Raw genomic sequence first — 24,518 nt, 5'->3', positions numbered from 1 at the left:
AAAGATTCCATAAATTAAAAATGCACGTTCCTGAAAGTTGTATATAATAATACTGTTACAAAATGTGGTAATACACATTTTACAGAGAAAAAGGACAGAAACAAAGCATGGCAATTAAGGGGTGAGAATAGAGGGAAATTTTACTTTTCTAATTTTTATATTTCTATATTACTGGAATTTTTTACATATGTTAGTCACTTTTGCAATCACGAAAAGAAACACTTAAAAATAAATCACTCGGTAGCTTCCTGGCAATGACTCAATTCACAAGAATGCACTTACCTCTAGTATTTCATGAACCGATCTACAAAACTAATTTTATGCGTATCTATATAGTGTGAATCTTCTTTTGTGTATTTTTATATGCTTTTTAAAGGTATCACAAACTCTAATCTAAAACCCCATGTGTCCATATAAAGCAACAAATTCCTACAAACAAAACTACTAATCATATCCTCTGGGGACAAATTTTGAAGACGTTACACAGGTAAAGGCTTATAACCAGTTTAAAAAGGGAAAAAAAAGTACCACGCTGGGCTGAACAAAAATAAATTCAAAAAACCACTTTAAGATGTAAACAGTTCTTGCATCTACCTGCGAGGCAGTGGGAAAGGGAAATAACCACAACCCGTCTTGTTTGTGGGCTTTCTCGACATTTAGAAAGGCTCTGTGTTCTTAGAGAGGGAAGGAGCTAATGACCCTCCAGTATCCCCATCTCCCTCCAGCTCAGTGTCCTTTTCGGGACCAAGACAGACGCCCTCATGGTAAGTTAGGCTCTGGCCTCAGCTCTGCCACTTACAATTTCATGGCTGAGGCAGGTCACTTTGCTCTCGGCTTTATTTTCTCTGTGTGTGTATGTATACACGTACGTGCCCTATACACACTTGGGTGTCCCAAGAGACCTCCCTAATACAACATACTCCCAGTGAGAACAGTGGGTCAAAATGGTAACAATCTTAAAGTAGGTTGAAAAACAACTGTAACGGGTACAGTAATTCTGATATACTAAGGATAAGGGTGGGGCTGCGAGGGAGCAGAGAATGTCTGTCACTGAGTCTAGGAGTTGTTATGCCAAGGTCTTTCAGCTTTAAACAGAATTGTGCCTGTGTTCTGAAAGAAAAAGGCATTATTTCAATCACTACCCATCTTTACTAAATGCTGATGATAATAAACACTATTACTACTTTAGAATCCTTTTTATTTCTCCTAGAAGTTACATCACACATAGAACTATGGGAGGTTTAAAAAAAATAAAATGGCACGTTGCCAAAGTTCATTGCTTCATTTGATTCTGTCAAAATTGAAGTATGATTTTATTTTGTTTTTTTTAACACATACACAGAAAATGACCAAAAGCATTCACGTTACCTTGTTAACTTTCACACCTTCTTTTGGAGTTTGTTTTGTTGCTAGATTATACCCAATCATCTGTTTAGCCAGCTGTCCCACAACTTTAGGACTAAGAGAGAGGAGAAAAAAAAGAGAGAGAGAAGAAAGAAAAGAAAGTCAAGGTCTCTGTTGAAAATCATTTAAAAGCAGAGTCCGTATTATATCCCCAAGTCCACCCTACCCAGGGCCCACCTCCACCTTCATAGAATCCATGGTGCTTTCTGCTCATACACTAGGTGCCTAGCACTGTACCAGAGGCTCACTGAGTGCAAAATATATATGAATGAATGAATGAATGAAACAATAGGAGGGAAGGGGGGAGGGGAAGGGAGGAGAGGGAAGGGAAACAAAAAGAAGCTTGCTTACATTTGCTATCCTCTCCCCCCAAATAAGTTACAGTCATAGTAGAGACACAATGCTGAAATGCATAGCAGACTAAGATAAGAGCTGAATAACAAATACTGGATAGTGGGCAATCTGGGAAGTAAGACCAAAGATGGGGATAAAGGGAAGGGGAAGGATCAAAGTAAACCATGAAAGGTATGTGACAGGAGAGGAGAGGAAAGTGTTCAGTGTGTGGAGACATAGGATATAAAGCTGATCAGACAGGTTCAGATAAAGGAAGAATTAGACTATCAGACAGGAGGGACCAATGATGCCATTGGTAATGGGAAGCCACCGCAGGTTCTTGAGTAGGAGAGTGGCATTACAGAAGCAGCATTTAATTTGTAAGTGGTACCATATCAAACATGATGAACCACTGAATGTCTAGAACAGGAGTGTCAAGTTTTCACCAATTAGTGAACAAAAATCCTTTTGTGGGAGGAGAAGGGAAGCCAAGGCACTGCCAGAGCCCTCTACCTGTAATTTATTTCCTATATGTGCCACCTCCTGTTCCTACTCCCACCCCAGCCCTCTTTCTCGGTGCTCCTTTCAGCCAAGAGCAGGATCTTCCATAATTGCTTGGCCCAAAGAAAAGGAATTAAAACCTCCTGGCTTACTCTTTTGTTAAATGAACGCCTCCTTTCAAACCGCTACTGAAGACACCTTTTCCTCTTCCTCCAGCTAAGATCTGGGCTTTTAAAACAATTTCTTTTGCATCTGCAAAAGAAAATCCAGAGTTAGTAGTTGATTTACAATTTTTTTTTTTTTAAGCAACAAGCGAAGTGGTAATGACATAACTTCCAAAAGTGACTGGTAAAAGCTCTCCCAAACCAACTTTGAAAATGAAGGCAATAAAGAACTTCAAAAAACATCAATGTGCCTAAATACAAAGTCTGTTTATTGAGGACATTCAAATATTTCCTGCGAGTTTAATCTAATACTCAACCATCCCAAGGGAGAGCAAGGCATGTGTTCCCTGGCTCTTCTGAGTGTCAGAAGATGCTAAATAAATCCAGGCTGGAAGTATTAATTTTACTGTGTGTAGACACTTCCATGTGGCAGAGCCCAATCTGCCAATCAGAGGAGTTAACTACCTGTCAGCCATCTGAGATGTCAAAGGGAAGGCTGGTTTACGTGGGGGAAAGGTTTATTAAAGACAAGATGCAAAGGAGGTATCGAAGAACTGTATTCTTGGAAATCAACGGTTTTCTGAGCAGTTGTCCTATGTATCAGTGGGGCTGGGCAAGGGAGGAAGAAATGGATTAAAACTAAAAGTAAGCAGTATTTTTTCAATGTTGGCAGAGTAACAGAACATCCCAGAGGAAAGTAGTTGTGGAATCTTTGTTTCTCAAAACACTCAAGGAAAGAGTGAGCTGTTTGCCCTTGACCTTTGAGACCAAAGTCATAAACTCAAATATCTTTACAGGACTGGTGGGAAAGCTGGATGTGTGAAGCAGCCCAGTGATAGAGAAGGCGCCCTCAGCCAACAGGAATGCTCCCCTACCCAACCAACAAAAAGAAAAAAAAAATGAAAAAAAAGTCAGCCCCCAAATCAAATGCATTTAATAAGTCAAAGAGTACACATCTTCAGGCCACAGCTTGGCATTCTCTGTTTGTGATCCAGTTTTGTTTGAAATTAGAGAATTAAGTCAGACAATCTCCGATACAGCTCTAATGGTTTTCTGGTTCAGCACACCAGGTTTAGAATCACAGACCCAGGTTTCAAACAAGCCTTCATTCCTTGCCCAGCTGTGTGATACTGGGCAAGTTACTTAATGTCTCTAAGACTCAGTTTACTCAATTATGAAACAATGTTGAGGTTTGTTTTAAGAATTAAATTAGAAAATATATGCAAATATCCCTAAATCCTAAAAACTCACTAATGAAAGAGTATTGCCACGATCAGTTAGTACATTTATTACCTTTGTATATTGTGAGGAACCAAAAGGATTATTTCCATTCGGGTTGAGATGGTAAAAATTGTTGGAATCTGCAACCACTCATGTAAGGTCCATAACTGTTGGTTATTTCAACTATTAATACCATCATTGTTGTTACTTGTAGGTAAGCAGGCAAAGGTTCAAAGAACAGGAGCCACAGGTTTTATCATGAAGGCAATGGGGCACTATGGAAGGATGTGACACTATGAAGGCACTGGGTAAGACGGTCACTCTAGCTGATATAATCAGATTATTAAGGCTCATTGTCTTATTGGTTGGTCTTCCCTTCTATATTTGCCCACACTCAGAAAACCAGGGTTTACCTTCTCTCAGAAGTATATATAGTTCCTTCTTTGCCACCCTCTATAACCTCTGACAATAGTTTCTGCCCAGGATATGAACCATAACAACATCAGTCAAACGATGTCTTAAAATAAACTAGTTCCCATCAAATTGAGTAGAAGACAAGCTATGGTGACCGCTCACTATCAGAAACTCACCAGGAATGGAACCAAATAAAATGAATTTATTGCATATTTAGGCTATTGCATGTAGGAGTAGTATTAAGATCAAGAACTTTGAAGAAAAACAGACTTAGTTAAAATCTCCAACTCTGCCTATCCCTTTATTTATAGAGGAGAATGAGATTCAGAAAGGTAAAAGTAACATGTCCATCTATAAAATAGTCAAAACAAAAATAATCTATAGTGTTAGAATGATGTGAAGAATAAATAAAAATAGTAGGTAAAGCACTCATCTCAAAGTTTGGTGCATTAAAAAAGAGTCAAAATATGATAGCCATCATCATTATAATTATTTTCAGCAATTAAGCAAAAAAGCAGAATACAGAAAGACATTTCCAATTTCTCTTTTGAAGACATCAAGTAGAAAAACACTTTTTGCTGTCTACTTAAGTTTTTTTTTTTTTTTTGCGGTACGCGGGCCTCTCACTGTGGTGGCCTCTCCCGCTGCGGAGCACAGGCTCCAGACGCGCAGGCTCAGCGGCCATGGCTCACGGACCCAGCCGCTCCGCGGCATGTGGGATCTTCCCGGACCGGGGCACGAACCCGCGTCCCCTGCATTGGCAGGCGGACTCCCAACCACTGCGCCACCAGGGAAGCCCTACTTAAATTTTTAATTGTGATCTCTTCAAATTCTTTAAAAAGGATAACCAGCATTCCATTGCCATTATCATTTTTCATATCCTCATCATCCAGAAAAAGAGATGCTTTCCTCTCCAAGCTTTCCAACAGCAAAACTTGAAAGCCATGCAGACTACCTAAATGGGCAATGGTAACTGGTGTTACACAGGTTTGATTAGATAAGCTTTAGGCACTAACCATCAAGACACAGAAACAGTTGTAGGCTCAATGAAATGTTGTCAGTTATTCATATCACCACCGATCATGTATTAAAGGATTCCAACTTGGTCTACAGTTGGTAGACCAAGCAACCACGTTGGAGACTGTGAAACCACACACTGGGGCAAATAGAAAAAGGGAAAGAAAAACATTATATTAAAACTAGGTACATCTTCTGCAGCTTACACCCCAGGCCAAAAATAAGTTTACTACAATCATCTCTTCTGCTTAGATCTCAAATACCAGATCAGTACAGCAGGTCAGTAGCCCAAAGTAAAATAAGTTTGTCTCATCTTGAGGGAAACTCACATAAAGTAATTTAACTCATGTGGCTATTTACTCAAAGCATTAAAAATTAAGTGGCCAAATCCTTCTGAACAGTAACTAGCTTTTTCATTCAGTATTTACCAAGTGGATTCACACTTAATGTCACTGTTTCCATTTTATTTAAAGATCTGATTTCTCCAAAAACTTGTACAAATTTCTGTTTGTTTTTTTAATGTTACCTCTCTGTTCCCAAACAGAGCTACAAAAGAATATCCCATACAGGAAATTCCATATTTGCATGAATACACAAGATGATTTAGCTGTATTTTAGGATATAAAGCTAAAAAGAGACAGGGGAGGAAGACTCTCCTCCAATAGATTTTGTACAGAAATGGATTGCATCTATACATTGATAACCATATTACTGGTATAACCCAGGTCTGTATAACTCCAAATTCCCTGCTCTTAACTGATACTTTTACATGCAGTAGCCTAAATATACAATACATTCACTTTATTCTGTTCCTTTACTGGTGAGTTTCTGATAATAAGCAGTGCTCATGGCTAGAGTTCTATTGGGTTTGATGGAAACCAGTTTACTATAATTCATATATATTTTAGGAGAAAAAAGCACTATAGAGACATATTTGATAAACTGAATAGATATGTAAGACTTTCAAATACCATTATCACTTAAGGGAACAAAATTGTTAGCCATTAAGAAAGCCTAAAAAAAACCCCTCTGAGCCATGGTCTTATTTCACTCTATTAGCTGCATTAAAATAATGCTTTCTCACTGTCTTCCTCTCATTCTCCACCAAAACAAGTGTTATTATAATTACAATAATACAGTTTTATACCAATATTTATAGTTCCCCAACAGTCCCATGCTGGATAATAAACATTCTTGAAAGCGTTATTAAATCTTAAAGAATAAATAAATTCATTAAGGAAAGCATAACCTAAATAGAATAAATAAGAAATGTTTTTAATTAGGCAGGCTTAGTAAAACTACTTCACTTTGCTTTTCGGAGATGGAATTCTGAAAATACATTTATGCAAAATAATGTTCACAAGACATACTTTAGAACCAGAACACACATGGGCCATAGCAAATGTCTGAAAATGTTAGTCAAGAATATCAATAAGGGCTTCCCTGGTGGTGCAGTGGTTGAGAGTCCGCCTGCCAGTGCAGGGGACACGGGTTCGTGCCCCGGTCCGGGAAGATCCCACATGCCGCGGAGTGGCTGGGCCCATGAGCCATGGCCGCTGAGTCTGCACGTCCGTCCGGAGCCTGTGCTCCGCAACGGGAGAGGCCAGAACAGTGAGAGGCCCACGTACCACAAAAAAAAAAAAAAAAAAAAAAGAATATCAATAAGAGTAAGTTATTTTCAACTATCCTTTTAAAATAGTTTGGTGATCAAATATTTGTATTACTGAACTGATTTTTATTCAGTATTGTGCTCTTCCAAGGTGCAATACTTTCTAAACACAAAATGTATTACTCTATATACCAGTACTGTAGCAAGGTGACTACTGCCATGATCATCTATTTTGAGTCAATAACACTGGTTTGGGGGGGTGGGGACTACGATTTCTATGATTCACTGACAAGCAAAATTGGAATATTCAGTTTTCAGCACAACGGCATTGTGTAATTTCTAACATAGTGGTCACCTTCCATGAGGTTTGATAGAATCCTTAATAGAGAAAGTTACAATGTATTTCAGATTTACCTATTACTGTAAGGCAAGGAGAAAGGGGAGGGGGAGGCAAGAGAAGAGTTGAAAGGTACTATGAAAAGATGAATCTTAATAAAGAACATACAATTTATAGGGTGATAACAGAGACCCAAGTGGCAATTTCCCAAAGGAAATGAGCTAACATCCCTGTTTTCATTATGACCCCAGAACCCAAACTTAAAAGTGGAGAATTACCTATCTTAATCATTACTGTAATATCTCCTATAGACTGACCCCTATTTCTTCAAATTGTGAGTAGGTTGCTTGCTGTGAAATAAGACTGTTTCTGAGACTGAAACAACGATTTCAACTTTCAACAAGTCTGACATGGGCTCACAAACACTGGAATAGAGAATTTCAAACATATGAGACATTAGAATAAGCCATTTCACCATTGGTCACATCCCTAGACTAAAACAGAATTGGAGATACTTGGCTCTCCATCAGACTGCTACCATCAAAGACTTAAATTACACACACCTGGAACAGTGATTTACAAATATAAGTAAAAGATGGAAATAAAATGATCTCTAGGACAGGGGTTTTGTAATACAAATAGGAAGTTATCCAGGGAGACATTATTTCACATTAAAAAAATCTTTATTGATAAGGCTTTTATGTAAGTTTTAAATCTTAATTTCTTAATGAATATGGTAGCCAATTAATCCCACATTATCTAAAATAATTCCTTCATTTGGATACTGTGGGGGCATGATAATGCCCATTTGAACAGTTTATTAATTATAAAGAAGATAATAATATTATCTTAACACACAATTTTATTTTCCAGGGAATCATTTTGAGCTCTTATAAAAACCCCTAAATTAAAGTTTGATAAATCATTCTTTTTTCAAATTGCCATACTCTTAAAAATAATGTATATTTAATTCTACATTATAGAACTTATTAAAATCTATAATGATATATTAGCCTACTCTTCTGATTTTGTCAATGGTGTTATTAATTGCTTTCATAACCTTTAATACACACTTTGTTGGTGATAAAAATTGTAAAGCTAGATAAAAATTACCTTCAGAAAGGCTCGATTTAGTTGTAATATCTTACTCTTTCTGTAGTTTAATATTTATAAACCAATCTTACATTTTGCCTATTAGATTAAAAGATATATTTCCATAACAAAGGTTAAGGATAGAACCTCCTGACATTGATGCCAAAAATAATGTGATAGTATTCAAGCAACTGTAGCTAAGCAAAAAATGTCTAATGGGCTTCCTTGGTGGTGCAGTGGTTAAGAATCCGCCTGCCAATGCAGGGGACATGGGTTAGAGCCCTGGTCGGGGAAGATCCCACATGCTGCAGAGCAACTAAGCCCGTGTACCACAACTACTGAGCCTGCACTCTAAAGCCTGTGAGCCACAACTACTGAAGCCTGCACTCTAAAGCCCATGAGCTACAACTACTGAGCCTGCACTCTAAAGCCCGTGAGCCACAACTCCTAAAGCCCCAACACCTAGAGCCCATGCTCTGCAACAAGAGAAGCCACCGCCATGAGAAGCCCATGTGCCGCAACAAAGAGTAGCCCCTGCTCACCGCAACTAGAGAAAGCCCACACGCAGCAACGAAGACCCACCGCAACCAAAAATAAATAAATAAATTTATTTTTTAAAAATGTCTAATACTATAAGACTGCAACCACAGGTCATTAAACAAATCTTCTGCAAATGAAGCCACTTGAAAAAAAGAATTTTTCAGAACAAGTTTCTTCAAAAGAAGAAATTTCCAGAAATCTGTGTTTTATGTATAGTAGGGATTAATGATATACATTACTAATAATAACATCTGTAACATTTGTAACTTCAACATATCCTGGAAACAGTCACAGATGATGAAAAGCATTTATGAACATCAATAGCATTTCTACAGTATTTTGTGATACGTTTGAAGGAAAAGAATAAAGGAAAACTAGCTATTAAAAATCATTTTTTTCGGGCTTCCCTGGTGGCGCAGTTGTTGACAGTCCGCCTGCCGATGCAGGGGAGACGGGTCCGTGCCCCGGTCTGGGAAGATCCCACATGCCACGGAGCGGCTGGGCCCGTGAGCCATGGCCGCTGAGCCTGTGCGTCCGGAGCCTGTGCTCCACAACGGGAGAGGCCACAACAGTGAGAGGCCCGCATACCGGAAAAAAAAAAAAAATCATTTTTTCCCCTGATTTTTAAGGCAAAGATGTGTTCAGTCAGGGCTCAATGAAGGAAGCAGAACCACAGTGAGTTATGAATAAGGGATTTATTCCAGGAATTAAAGCTGAACTTGTAGGAGATGCTGAGAAAGGAAAGGTGTGAAAGTAGAGGTTGTAGGATCAGGAGTCACCAACCAGCCAATCAGAAGAGTCACCAGCTAGCATATGCAATAGCTGTGAAGAAGGGTATGGGACTTGTTGCCACGCATATCATGATGGGTTTGTGTCCATGTTGATCAGCAAGGTCAGCAGTTGGGAAAACAGCTAGACATGGAGCACAAAGGAACAAAGACAAGTTGGACCCTCTTGCCCAGCATGTCTACGTCTACCCATCACTGCATCACAGAGTAATGGCTGCATTTCAAGTTCTGTGCAAATTCCAAATCAGGGCAACTCTAACCTGATATATAGAAGGAAGGGGATTCTTAGAAATGGAGTTCCACCTTAACCAAGCAGACACAGTATAAATTACCACAGATGATAATAAAGGAATCAGAAGGCAAAGCCCATAACTGTTGCAGGTTCAGAATTAATATTTTTTTACATTTTTCTGAGCGGCTTGAGAACCTATCCTGGGCCAGGGTATATCCCTCCTTCAGTAGCAGACAATTGGAAGCTACGTGATCATACAGAAATATAAGGGGATCTCTTGTTGATCGGAACCAGTGACGAACAAGAGGGGAGAAAAAGGTGGCAATGCCCAGAACTGATATGCGAAGATAAACTCACAACAGTTTTATTTTCAGAGACAACTGGAAAGACTGTGAAATTTAAAATGTATGCACCATATATATATATATATATATATATATATATATATATATATATATATATATATGGCTGGGCTGCACTCATAATTTAAAGATGTTTCTTTCACTTTCACAGCAATATTACTAGTATTCTGAGATCTTCCACCTTCATGTTTAGAAATCTTGTCTATTCCCTGTTTTCTCTTACTTAAGTCAGTTCCTCTATCTGGCCCTCCACTTGCTGAGAGAGGCTCTCATATGCTACTGGCTGGACTCAGCCCCACTGACTGCTTGCCCTCCTCATTCTGCCACCCTGGTCTACTGGCCACACCACCACCAGTTACCTCTAGTCAAGAAAGATCCTCCAGCTTCTCACAAGTGGGTGCTTTCTGGGGACCTTCTCAAGCAGAGTGGCTGAACCCCTAGTGAGGCAGCTTTTTCCTTTTCAGCACAGTCTCTATCCCAGAGGACACAGTCTCCAGGGGAGACTTGGGATCAATGAAACCTGAGCTTTTGTGCCCTCAGAGCTATAGCTCCTGCTGCCCAGCCTTCCCCTTTCCTCACTCATAGAGATTTAGCAGGAACTCCTCAACTTTCTAACCAGCTCCACTCTTTAGAGACTCTTTCTCCTAAGAGGCCCTGATTTCCCAATTGGAGAGTGCATTGAAAATCCTTCTCAGCCTCCTGAGTCCAATGCTAATCAAGGAATAGTACTGGGCGTCTGTTCCATGCTCCTGAAAAATTCATGACAGTTAAGAAACCTGGAATGTTCTAAGACAATTAGGAGGTCCATCTGTCCAATGCACACAGAACACCCTTTGGTAGAGCAATCCCACTTCTGTGAAAATCAGCTACAGAAACAAGGATTTTCACTGCAATGTAATTATAAGAGGGAAACACTGAAAACAACCAGAATGTCCATCAGCATTTGGACATTCGGGATTGGAAAAACAAATTTTACATATCCACATGATGAAATGATATAATACTATATATCTATCAACCATGATTAAGTATATCTTTATGTATAAACATGGGGAAATGTCCACAGACACTATACGCTTTAAACTGAGTTAATGATTAATATTTAAAAATAAATAGTCACATTTTTGAATCATTATATAGTCATAATGAAATCTAAATGGACAATAACCAAATGATTAACTGAGGTTATCTTAAGGAGGTAAGGAGGGGTATTATGGGTAGAACATTACCTTTTTTCAGTACTGATTCAATTTTTTTGCAATTATCATGTGCTGTCATAAAAAAATTAAAATGAGACTTTAAAAATGTGAGATAAATATAGGCAGTTATTTAGAGTGGTTTGTCTTCAATATTTAAATGTTCCTTTCTGTATCAGTCTTTATAGTTTTAATCTGTGGGGTCAGGGATGCCTATACTTGAGGAGGCCTCCAGAAGGCATCTTTAAGAAGTATGGCTCATCATCTTACAACATGACTTCCTAAAGTGTCATGCAAGAAAACTGACAGCAGCAGAAAAACTTTTTTCCCTTTTAAAATATCTCTTGAGCACCTGCAGGAATTCAAAGATTTAAAAAAGTCATAGTCAATGCCTTTCAGAAACTTAAAATCTACTGAAGGAAAGAGATACAAACAAAGAATTACTGAAAAATATGAATGCTTCCACAAGTGGCAAGAACAAAGTATAGTGAGAAGGGGAAATGGTGTCAAGTTAAGCCGGGCAGGAGAAAGAAAGAAGAGCCGGGAAGAGAAGAAGAGCTGTGAGTTTTCTAGGTAGATGAAGCTGGGGGGTGAAGACACCAAGGGGTAAACAGCTAAGAAAGGCTACTTTGCTTTTCTATTTATACTTGTTTGGCTGTCTTAGTTACCTATTTAAATTAGAAACCACTATAGCATCACTTGAAATAAACCAGTAAAGCATGCCAAGGATTCAGCACTCAAATTTGTTATTTCAGATCTTCAGAAAACCTCTACTTCAATAAAAGTTTATTTATCTATATTCAGGAACAGCATATAAATGAAAAAACACATTTTATGGTCTTTGTTAAATTTAGTTATTTTGCCCTAAGTGCTTTTAAGATCTCCAGTCATTTTATCACGGTGGTCTTTAAAAACCCCCCAATCAGGTACACTCTCACACAGGGCTGTGAAAGCTCCCAAAGGGTCAGTGAGATTCAAACTAAGCAGTTGTTTAATAATAGCAAGAGTTACGTATATGTCCACCCCCTCCTAACCTGCAAATAAACACATATTCCAGACTTAAAATGTGCAACCATTCTAAATGCCAGAAATATAGAATTCCAAACACTGGCTTGGTGATGTTGCTATAAAAAGGAAACCAGGAGGTTTTTTATTTTCCATTTTAAAGTGCTAAAGTGGTGGATGACACTTTGGAGTTAAGTAGAAGCCAGGAATGACCCACCCCAAGGGAGATGAAAGATCTCAGAACCACTTTCCCATGATATATACATCTACTGTGGTCCAGCATAAACTGTTATGTAGCTTTCAAATTGCATGGAGGTTTAAATTGCAATGTCTTGCTCTTTTATTGCCTGTCCTGACCCATTCATTGTGTCTGAAATCTAAGTCTATTGCTTGAATGTTAAACACAGGGAGGACTTTAGATTGCATCCTAGAGGATGAAATCATGCAATTTCGGTGAACTAGGAAGAGTTTATATTTGGCTGACTTTCGAGGGTTGCGAAGGCCTGAGAAATAGTTACTTTTTCCTTTTCCTGCTATGCCAGCTTTCTTTGGTTTTCATCCTTCCTTCCTTCCCCTCTCCTTCCTTCTTCCTTCCCACCCTTTCTTCCTCCTTTTCTCTTACCTTTCCTTGTATTGTTTCCAATTTATTTAAGTGCAAGTTCAATTATATCTAACATAACTAACTTCAGTTTCAACAGCCTGAAAGATCAGCACTAACTTCAAATTTCACCTCCCATCACACCCTCCTCAAAACCACTCCCAAATAAGGACTAATACACTTAAATCCCTCAGAACTGGAGCACTCATCATCAACCTGATCTATACCTGACTTCAGAAGCCACAAAGCCTGGACCTACTTTCTTGGACTGTCTTCAGAACAACCTTTCTGATTATCTTTGAAGCATTCAACCTAGGATGGTCTCTTCTGGGACTTCCTGCATCATTAAAAAAAAAAAAAAAAGCCTGGTTTGAGCAAGAATTCATACTGGAATGAGCCAGCCCAAGTGTTATAAATAAGAAATTAAAGAATTAACAAGCTGATGTGTACCCTTTAGGATGCACATCATGGGGAAAAATTAATAAAAATTTTTTGAGTGGAGTTTGGAATTGTTACACCCGAAAACACAGTAAAATACTCAAGAGCTGGCATCCACACCTGGGAAAAGTAAATGAAAATTCTGGCAGGTTTTAAGTAGCTAGTACTAGTGTGGCAGAGAAATAAAATCCTGTTTCATGCTTGACCAAGCAAGCAGTCCTATATGAGGATACCCTCTGAAATCCCAATCACTAGGAGACATTTACTCTCAAGATTCACATTTCATTATGGCAGCTGGAAAGCTACCAGATAAGCCTATTCTTCCTACCCACTGACCGACCTCTCCTTTCAAAATGTGGCCAACATTTGTTCTGTATCCCACACTCTCCCTCACCATCACAGTTTTTTTACTCTGTTTTTCACTTTAGTTTCCAGGAATATGATATCAGACATCTGGGAGTAAATAGCACATCCACAGAAGTACCTAAAATATTCCCTTCATCTCCCACTGCTAGTGCCCTTAAATACAGCTGCAGCTTTTTTCAGGTCCCTGACCCTTTCTCTTTACCTCCCATCAAGAGTTTGGAACAGGCTGTCATAATGCATAAACATGATTCCACTGTGGGGAAGGAAGGAGATCTTGCTACCCGATATGAATTTCCCAGGACACTTGTCCATAAAGCTAAAAAATCATAACCTCAAAATAGGATGGCTTAGCCGTATACAAAGGAAGTGATTTTTATGATGAATTAAATCAACATTGACTCGGGAATGCTACAAAGTCTCACAAACCAGATGCCACCTCTCCTCTGAAGGGCCTTCTAGTTCAAAGGAGATGCCACACCAAAGAGGAGCCACAGAGCTGGGGAGGGCCCTGTCACACTTGATGAAGCCACACTCAGTTTAGCCAATCATGCCCCTCACACCTTCTCTAGTGTTTGTTGCTACTGAAGGGCACACACAGCATGGTGCAGAATGAGATGGCCTCATTCCCCTGGAAATGACCAAGCAGGAGTGCCAGGTACATGGTGGGCCCTCAGCATATGGTCTTTCATTTATAATCATCACTTCTTTTGCACTGTGAAATCATAATCACAGTATTTATTAGGTGTTTACTGTGGAATAAGATTTGTGCTAAGTGTATTCATTACCCACATTTAACAAATAACTCCACTGAGGCTGAGTTATCCGGAGTAACACAGCTAGCAAGAAGTAGAGTCAGAATGTTTCAGCAAGAAAAATAATTCTAGAGACTGTGCTTTAACCCTTTCACATAGAGCCTCATTATTGGGTTTTTTTCCCCCAACATTTTGTTATTAAAATTTCCAATCACATAAAAAAAAAGTTGAACGACAAGTAAATATCTACACACTCACCACTCGGATTCTATAACTGCTAACATTTAACTACATTTGCTTTATCCCAAATCTCTCCATCCATCACAGCCCATCTTATTTTTTCATGCATTTCAAAGTAAGTTGCAGACATCAGCACAGTTACCCTTAGACTCTTCAGCACTCATAACAGTAACTAAAGTTAATACCTGTTTACGGTTCCTTTTTGGCGAGAGATACAATTTACATACAGTGAAATGCCCAAATCTGAAATGTACCATTCAGTAGGTTTTGACAAATGCATATACCTGTATGACTCAAATTCCAACCAAGAAATACATTGTTGTTTGTGAGAGCATATTACTAGAGTGTCCTTAGGACAAAATATCTAAATAGAGCAGCACTGACAATGAGGATATTAAATCTCTTACTGAATTTTCACTGAAACTAAACATAACAAAATATTAAATTCTTACATCTCAGCACAAAGATCAATCCCTGGCCTACAGACAGGCCACCAACAGATATGTGACTATTCAAGGCACTGTAAAAAGCAATCAGTTCTCCCCCATCCACCCCACGACCTCCAAATCAGAATCCTGCCCGAAACATTCCTAGTCAGGGTCAGTGACATGCAAAGTACTGATTTAAAAAGGGATTTTTTTTCTTATTTACCACGAGCATATATAACTTTTTGAAAACAACTAATTATTTTAAAACATGAACTTTTCCAGCCCTGATACTTTGGAAGCTCAGGGAAACTATCAATAATAGCGGCACCAAAGGTGTTTCCTTGCACCATGTCTGTCCTGGTATTTTGGTGTGGCTATTCCATTTTGAAAAGGGAAGTGAATTCTCCTGGGGATTCTTGCAACCTCCAGAAAAGCCAGGATGATGCTTCCAGCCTTAATCTGATGCTTAAGTGATGGAGTGATGAACATGACGATCTTTAACCCAAAGCTTTTCTAGGCTGTCAATGTCCTTATCACTGCCTGAAATTAACATATTGGGATTGGAGACTTTCCATAAGCCTCCAGGGTTTTTGAAAGAAAACCACTAGAAAGTATTTAGAAAACAAAAGCCAAGACACATCTGCGCTATAACCTACAATACATTACTCTTTTGAAAACTTTGGAAAATACAGATACAAATGCTTTTAAAAAAAGTCTGGAATGACAGAAAGTCTACATCAACAGTTATCTACAGGGGGTGAAGTTTCAAATCATTTTTACTTCCTTCTTTAAAGCTTTGATATTACCTGCACTTTTTACAAGTGCTTTATAAATGCTTATGCCATTTATAATCAGAGAAAAACTGTTTTCAGATTTAAATAAAATATATGTTTATGTGACCTAGTAAGAACAATAACAACATTATTGCTAAGTGGGGGGGAGGGGGAAAAAGCTTTCTGTAATCAAAAATATATATCATTAAATATATGTACATGGGGGCTTCCCTGGTGGCACAGTGGTTGAGAGTCCGCCTGCCGATGCAAGGGACGCGGGTTCGTGCCCCGGTCCGGGAAGATCCCACATGCCGCGGAGCGGCTGGGCCCGTGAGCCATGGCCGCTGGACCTGGGCATCCGGAGCCTGTGCTCTGCAACGGGAGAGGCCACAACAGTGAGAGGTCCGCGTAACGCAAAAAGAAATATATATATATATATATATGTACATGTATGCATACATGCATATATAATATGTATACTGAGGATTAATCTGGAATAAAATATACCGAAGTATTAACTGATTATTTGGAGCAGGGGAGGAGATTACTGGTAATTTTTTCTTCTTTTTGACTGCAAATATCCTACAAAGAATATGTATTATTTCTGTGAATTTTTAAAGCAAGTTTATCACACATTAGATTACACTGGTGCCTGAGATGTGCACAGAACGCTGCCATTCAGCTTCACTGGGCTTTACCACCCCTTCCTCACTTCATGGGCGGTGTGACTCAGAATGGAGGACAGAGGCAAAACACGGCCACTTCTCAAATCAGCAACTAATCTTCCAGTTCAAAGCCAGCCATGGTGTTCCCTGGGCCTAGGGACTCACACACCTGTGCTTTCCAGAATTAGTTGCATCGGATCCATGCAAGAAACGTGAAGATTCGTCCCTATGAGACTCAGAACAAGTCACTGGGGCTCAAGTCACCAGTTTCCTTAAGGGGGACATACAGGGGTCAAGTGCCCTCTTGAGGTGCCCTTCAGCCCTTCAGATGTATGTGCGGAATTATTAAAGCACCTCTTTTCTATGTACATAAATCTACCATCCCTCTTAAGTCCCTCCCAGAGAAGGAAACATACTGGAGATGATCAGAGTATACTGGTAAGTTAATGAGCCACTGGCAGACAGCCTTGGATCACAACTCAGATTTTGCTCCTCACTAGCCAGTTGAGGGGCCTTGGCCAAAGAATAACAGAACCTCAATTTTCTCATCTATGAAATGAAGCTGACAAAAGTAGCACTTACCTTTGAGAACTGCTATGAGTATTAAATGCTAGGGGTTGGCGGGAGACGGGGGGCAGCAGGGAGTATGTAAGGTATGTAAAGTTACTTAACACAATACCTGGCTTACATCCTCACTTATATTTATGTCTTAAGTTTCAAATAAATAGTAGATGATGATGATAAGGATGAATGTGTTGTCCATTCGGCAAAAATGTTTCATATAAATAATAAATGCAGTTTTACTGACTTTTATAAGTGTTTAGATACCGATGTCTTACTTTTTTTCCAATCATTCAGAAATGATCAATAAAATGTGCTCATGGTTGATGAGGACATACTAGTTCAAATCAAGTTTTAAAGGTCGGATACCTTCAAGAGAAGCCCAAATCTATAGACATTTAGCATTGTCCTCCTGCCAGCTCCCAGATGGACTACTGCTTTTGTAAGTAAACTGAGTATCTCTGGATCCCAGATAGGATTCCCCTGCCACAAAAGCACACCATGTTTTTATTTACGTTTGGATAGTAGTTTGTTTAGTTCCAAGGCCTGCATGTTTCCTTACTTTTTGCTCGTCTCCCTTTTGATACCCTTGACTGTTGCCTGGAATGAGTGGCCCTGGTCCATCCGCCACGTTTCCTGGCAGAGAACTCATTGCTTGACTCCATCTGGAGTTGCTCAACTTCAGGCCTCATTAGCAGGCTGAGGCTTGTACCAACACAGCACATCCCTCCCCCAGCACTGAAGCTGGGTCCGTTCCAGCCCTGTGGCAGCCTGCAGCGGAGGGAAAATGAGCTGGGAGGCAAGCTAGACACAGAGCTTGGCTGGCATTTTGTATGTCAGCGTTAGGACACATGGCTCTCTGTCCTTTAGTGTCATTACTGCCATTGCTATTACTGTTACTATGGTGGTTGAGGCTGTTGTCATATGTCTTAAAGACGTCACATTTTCAGGACTATCTACCAAGAACTAGTCAAAGGACTTTATACACCTCATCTCATTTAATCTTCACATCAGCCCTCTGCATAAGATACTATTCCTAGTATCAGAACACTGAAACTCAAAGAATTAAAGTCCCTTGTCCAAGATCACACACAAGTTGTAAATTCCAGAGCACAGGCTCAGGCCAGAGCTGAAGATCCACAAACACCATCTGAGCATGACCTCCTACTACCCTCACCAATTCATGTTTGCGGGAGTGAATGAGGTTGGGAGCGGGTAAGGTGACAGTGGTCAGAGAGAAGGCAAGCCACCCACTTCCAAATGTAACCAGAATTCTTGACCATGGGTTCTGGGATCTGTCAACTAAAATGAAGAAAAAGTGACGACCCAGTAATAGCAAGAACAAGAAAGACCTCCCATTTTGAGTCAAACGAAAGGCTATGCCCATAAGGTAGCTCACATGGATTAACACCTTCACAGACAAACCTTTTAACTGTGTATACAACCAAACGTTTTTGTGATGTATTGTACCTGATCATCTTGTAATAAAACAAAGCCTACTCTATCAGTGTACTCCCTCAGTACTTTTTTTATTATTCATGTTTTTTTTTTTAAAGACAGCAGTCCAGGTTGATGGGGTGCAGATGTCAGAGAGGAATTCTCTAAAGTCAAAGGCAACACTGGTCCTTCCTTCTCTGAGGCACTTGTTACCACAGATAGGGATGCCCACGACACAGGAATGCCAGAGTGTGGGCCTGAGTCCACTCTCTAGCATTAGGGTTCCTGGATTCAAACTCTGCTTCAACTCTTTTACTTAGTTGTATAAAATCTTAAAAGTCACTTAACCTCTGTAAACTTCAGTTTGTTCCTCTATAAAATGGAGAGGATAATAGTAAATCTCTCATGGGTTACTGGGTAAATTCAAGTATGCAATCCATGTGAGTACTTTGAACAATGCCTGGCAACATAGCAGGTGTTTTCTTTTAAAGAATGTGAACTACTATAGGTTTTATGACTTACATCCTCTGATTTCGCCTCATACATTCCCTAAATAAATCCATTAGCCTTTATATCTTCCTCTAAAAAATGTCATTACTGTTTGAGCCTCTGCTAGGTGACAAGCAATATAATGGGTGATTTGCGCATCTATTATCTTTAATCCTTCCAATAATTCCATAATTTAGAAATTATTGTCCCCAGTCTACAGTAGAAAACACTGAATGGAGTTCAGAAGTTTATGAGTGACTTGTTAAGGGATATGACCTCCAGCCCATGCTTTTTCTATTATAGTTTCCATCCCAACCAAGAGGGGGATGTGAATGTTATCTTGCTGCCCAGGGCAGCAGCTCATCTACTGAGAGCTGACAATCCCCCAATCTCACCATGGCCTAGGGGGTATCGCCAGAAATCAGCTTTGGCAACCCACCTGGCATCCAGGCCCTGCCAAGACTAAAGTTGTCCACCACAGATCTTCCGTTAAGGCCACTGCAGCAGGGGAACACTCCCCTGCCCCCTCACAGTGTCAGTGTGTTTGGGAAACCTAGGGTAGCTTTGCTGCAAAGAAGAGCCCACTTGTGATTTTAAATGAAATATTTGCTTTACTTAAGTGACAGATTTTTAAAAACCCATTTTTTATAAGCCTTTGAGTTCAACTTGCAATTCTTATCATTCTACTAAGTTTAAAATTTTGACATTCACTTTCAAGGTGGCTTTTGATTAAGGTTCAAACAACTCAAGTTGGACACACTAAACTCCCCCTCAGCAATCAGTATCATTTACACATTTAATTATTCTTAAACATTTTAAACTGAATTTATAAATTGAACGTATCCATTTTCTTTTCTTAAGCACTTCAACTGTCTGACCCAAAGAGCAAAACTTTCTCAAGTACTAAATTGCACCAGTAATTCCCTAACAAATTAAAAGATGCAGTGAATTTTAAAACCACTGCAATACTATTTATAATCTTTGTCAAAAGCTTTATCTTTCAACATAAAAATTACAAGAGTAATGTCATTTAATGTCTACTCTGTTACTGTAATATGTCAAATTCTCTTAAACATTACAAACACATCAACTAAAATAATATATACAGATAATTAATAATTGATTAGGATTAATCATATGGGTTTTAGAAATTTCATCATTTGTTTGCTAAGTTATCTACCTACCTCGGTTAAAAGTAACATAACAACTAAGGGAACGCTTTTCAAATCTTGTGTCACAGATAACATCACAACTCCAAGGAACTGAGGTCACGCTCTTATCCAGGGTGGGAGTTATTTTTCATGTACTCCTGATGGACAGGATGGAACAGTTTTTAATAGCTGCCAAGACAAATGCGGACCCCAATCACGGTGATCTCCTGGACTATATATAACCCAGAATCACTCAGATTATACCACCAACCTAATACTGCTGAATTCCATCTGATGTCAACAGACAGAAGTCAGCCACCTTCTGTAGGGCTTCAGCTATTTCCTCAGTTACTGCATGCATGGTTTTGTGTTTTAGGTTTCCAGGTTTTTTTTTTAGCTTTTTAGGAATTTCAGTTGCTTTTTTTTTTTTTTTTTTTTTTTGCGGTACGCGGGCCTCTCACTGTTGTGGCCTCTCCTGTTGCGAAGCAAGGCTCCGGACGCAGGCTCAGCGGCCATGGCCCACGGGCCCAGCCGCTCCGCGGCATGTGGGATTTTCCCGGACCAGGGCATGAACCCGTATCCCCTGCATCGGCAGGCGGACTCTCAACCACTGCGCCACCAGGGAAGACCCTCAGTTGCCTTTTTATTGCTCGAGAACTTTAATGCTATTCCATAAGCTCCTTTATATTCTACTATAATTCCTTTAAACATCTATAAATTTTGTCACTTGATTCAAGACTAACTTCAGCACTTACTGGACCTCTATCAATTTGGTGCTGGTCTCCTCTACACAATTCTTTACTGCCTCATGGAATTCAGAATTATTTTTGTTTCCTTCTTGCCTAACAGAGGTAGTATCAGTTAGAATTAGGTTTAGCTGTCGAGGGACCAAAAATTTTTTAATTATAATTTTGAAATTTTAAATAAGAGAGAAGTTTATTTTTCTCTCACGTAAAGTCCAGAGGAGAGTTGTTAAGAACTGGTATAATAATCCCACAACCATCACAGTCCCTCAACATATCATTCTGACTTCATGGTCAAATTGGCTGCCACTGGCTGTAACCAAATCATAAGCCCACAGCTAGCTCTGCCAGAGACTGGGAAACACGGTCTCTGCTCCAGGCAGCCATGTACTTAGTGGAAAACTGAGTAGCACCCTGGTACCTGAGAACAAGGGGTGCTGAGGGGGAGAAGGGAAATGTCATGAAGGTATTGGCACACGTCTGCTGGAGCCCGAGTACACAGTTACCGAGGGAGGGAGAGAGGTACCTCGTAGACATGTCAGTAGCATACCTGACAGCACCCCAAAACTGAAGATCTTGGAAGGTGTCAGGGTGGTGGGCAGACAGCACAGTTCCAATTGGTCATATCCATAGGTTACAATCAACTGAGGAAATAAGGTTATATAGAAGATAATGAGAGCCAGGTTTCTCTCCGTTGAAGAAAGTATTTCCAAACATGGAAAGGTGAGATGCTAGAAATACCCTTAAGATTTAGGATTAGAGCTGGAGGTACTGACATAAACACAATGTTTTTTGTAATGTACGTAGACAAAGAAATATATATGAGTGTGTTTGTAAGTGTGTGTATGTAGAGCAGAATGAATGTGTAATTTTATATACATGTATATTTGTATATGTGTACATACATACACATATACATGTGTTTGTGTGTATGTGCGTATACATACCCAACTGTCTCTTAAGATGACCTAAAAGCAATGACATCTCAACAATAATGAGCACAACCACAGGCCAAGTGGTTTTCAAATATTACCTCTACTAAAAAGAACCAGGGCTTCTTAGAGAAATGGCTAATACTACGTCTGGAACAAGAGAAGTACAAGTTGAAATGGGAATATCTTGTGCCAGCAAGTAAGAAAGTGCTCGAAGAAATGACAAAGCCATATCAAAAATCCTTAAGAATGGATGACAATCCATTGAATAAAACAAGATTCATAGGTCCTTGATGATATAAATAAATGTTGTAAGGCAGAAGGAAAAGCTCTTCTTTATAGCAGATTACCAACTCATAAATGTAGGAGAAATAATGGAAATGAGAATCACCAACTGGCAGCTATCACAGAGGTAACTGATTCAGGCAGGAGCAGTCCATGAAGGCCAAGGCTGGTGGGTGGAAGTTAGATGAGGAAAAGGTACTGGTGTAATCTCAGAACTCCTCCCCACAAAATTCTAGTCAATCACAAAAGGAAAATGTCAAATGTAAGGCAGAGAAACCTGGCAGACATCAACTGGACTAGTGGTGTGAAAGGTCACATAGTTTCTGATGTGACCAGCTATGAACAGCTGACTATCATTTTTGTTTTTTTTTTTTTGCGGTTCACAGGCCTCTCACTGTTGTGGCCTCTCCCATTGCGGAGCACAGTCTCCGGACGCGCAGGCTCAGCGGCCATGGCTCACGGGCCCAGCCGCTCTGCGGCATGTGGGATCTTCCCGGACCGGGGTACGAACCTGTGTCCCCTGCATCGGCAGGCGGACTCTCAACCACTGTGCCACCAGGGAAGCCCGACTATCATTTTTATGGCAGTTTTTTACCAAGAATGCAGGACCTGAATCTAACCATGAGGAGGCACTGGGTGGACTCAGCCTGAGAGACATTCCACTGAAGGAAAGGCCTGGACATTTTTAAACAAGGACTTGAAAGGCAGGGAAAGACCAAGGAAATGTTCCGGAGTAGAAGAGATTGAATAGACATGACAACCAAATGTAACATGTGTTTCTGACTTAGATCTTGGTTCAGGAAAGAAAAAGACACTATTAGGACAGCTGGTAAAGTCCAAATAGGCTTTGTGGATGGGATGGTAGTGGTGCATCAACATGGCTTCCTGATTTGGAGGGTTGAATGGTGATGCTGTAGGAGAGTTTCCTTGTTTGTGGGGAAACACACACCACAATGTTTAGGGTGAAGACGTATCATGTCTGCATCTTGCTCTCAAAGGTTAACAGTTGGGGAACTGGGCTGAAAGTGATATGGGGGTTGTTTGTATGGTACTTAGAATTCTCCATACATTTGAAATTATTTCAAAATAAAGTATTAAACAAAAAAAATCAAGGTCCGTTGTTCAGGAAGGAGAGCCCTGATACTGAGAGAGAGCCAGTGGTCCCTGCTGGTCAGGCTACACAGCAGGCTGTTGTACCTGCGTTATCTTTCTTGTCTTTGTTCAGCTCTAAAGTTACAATGCTTGTTCCCACTGTCTTGTCCTAGTTGTTTGCTTTAACAACATCATTTCCTCTCCTCTGGTCCATCAATAAGATTTCAACCCACCTTATGTCCAAACCAGTCACAGTTACCACAGACAATACATTTTGAGGCAGATAACAAGGTGTTTTCAACATCATATTATCTACACAGCATTTAAGAGCTTCTTGACACAATTCTGCCCTGAAGTAACAAGCCAAGAAAACAGGGGAACAAGTGTAATACCCAGGCAGTGTGGGGAGCATAAGACTGCACAAACTGTAGAAGATAAAACAGATGTGAGAGCAGGTTTCAGAACCACAGCCTTGGGGGACCTTTACACCAAGCACAGAGACAATCCACCAGTAGCACAAAGACCTACTTGAACCAGAAGTTTTCCAAAAAGTCTGATCAGTGAGTCTCTCAACTAGAATTCTAGACTCTGCTCTTACCAATGTGACTTAGGTTTGCAGACCTATCACTCATGGGAAGAAGAAGAGAGACAATGAGAAATCTCCTTCTTAGTTTCAAATCTACAGATTCCATCCTCAGTGACATGAAGAAGGCTGGACACTTTCAGAAATACTAATATCTCAAATTGTGTGGTCATTTATAACACTTGTTAATGTCAATTTATGATCATTGTGTCTGATGCCTATAACGAAGAGAATATACAGTCATTAATTCTAAATATGAACACTTTGCCCTTTTCACATTCAAATTCACAGTCTATAAACATTTATTGAATTCCTACCACTCTGAGCCTTGAACACCAAGGTGACTAAAACAGCAGTGCCCTCACTGAGTCCACAGTCTTGGGAAGGGCAGACAAGTAAACTAACAAATTTAATAAAAAGCACATATGACATCAAATTGTTTACCATTTCTAGGTTTGCCCAATGAAGTACTGAACCTTAGGTTATGTTTTTATCTTAACTTATTTTACTGTTTTAAAGTTAGGAACCAAACTAGGGAAACTGAACCACACTCGCTGTGGGCTTCATCATTTAAACATATCAAGCCATGTGTGATATATCACCTAAATAAGTGGTTTCCAATGTTCACGTCTGAGCTATATCAGAATACCTGTGGCACTTCTTAATAATTCAGAAAGCCAGTACTAATGAATCAAAAGCCCAGGAATCAGACTCAGAGGAGTTCTTCAGTGGATTTTGATGCACAGCTAAGTTTGGAAACTTCTGACTTA

At 39.7% G+C, this 24,518-nt stretch overlaps 1 protein-coding gene across 6 annotated transcripts in view; it reads right to left on the bottom strand.

The window, feature by feature from the left end:
• The window catches only part of SUCLG2 (succinate-CoA ligase GDP-forming subunit beta), a 304,560-nt gene that overhangs the window by 172,813 nt on the left and 107,229 nt on the right, over positions 1 to 24,518 (bottom strand). For 4 of the 6 annotated variants that reach the window (XM_081245225.1, XM_081245221.1, XM_081245220.1 and 1 more), the window contains exons 3-4: positions 2,391 to 2,490; positions 1,369 to 1,459 (exon numbers count right to left, since the gene is read on the bottom strand). In XM_081245225.1, the coding sequence (XP_081101351.1) occupies positions 1,369 to 1,459; positions 2,391 to 2,490 (191 nt within the window). Of the gene's footprint in view, positions 1 to 1,368; positions 1,460 to 2,390; positions 2,491 to 21,406; positions 21,501 to 24,518 lie in introns of all 6 variants that reach the window. The other 2 variants (XM_081245224.1, XM_081245223.1) reach the window with 1 other exon arrangement.

Source organism: Mesoplodon bidens, assembly GCF_964165515.1.
Source record: "Mesoplodon bidens genome assembly, chromosome: 10".
Classification (NCBI taxonomy): Eukaryota; Metazoa; Chordata; class Mammalia; order Artiodactyla; family Ziphiidae; genus Mesoplodon; species Mesoplodon bidens.
The sequence above is the reverse complement of the archived record's forward strand: the minus strand, read 5'-3'. Positions and strand labels throughout refer to the sequence as shown.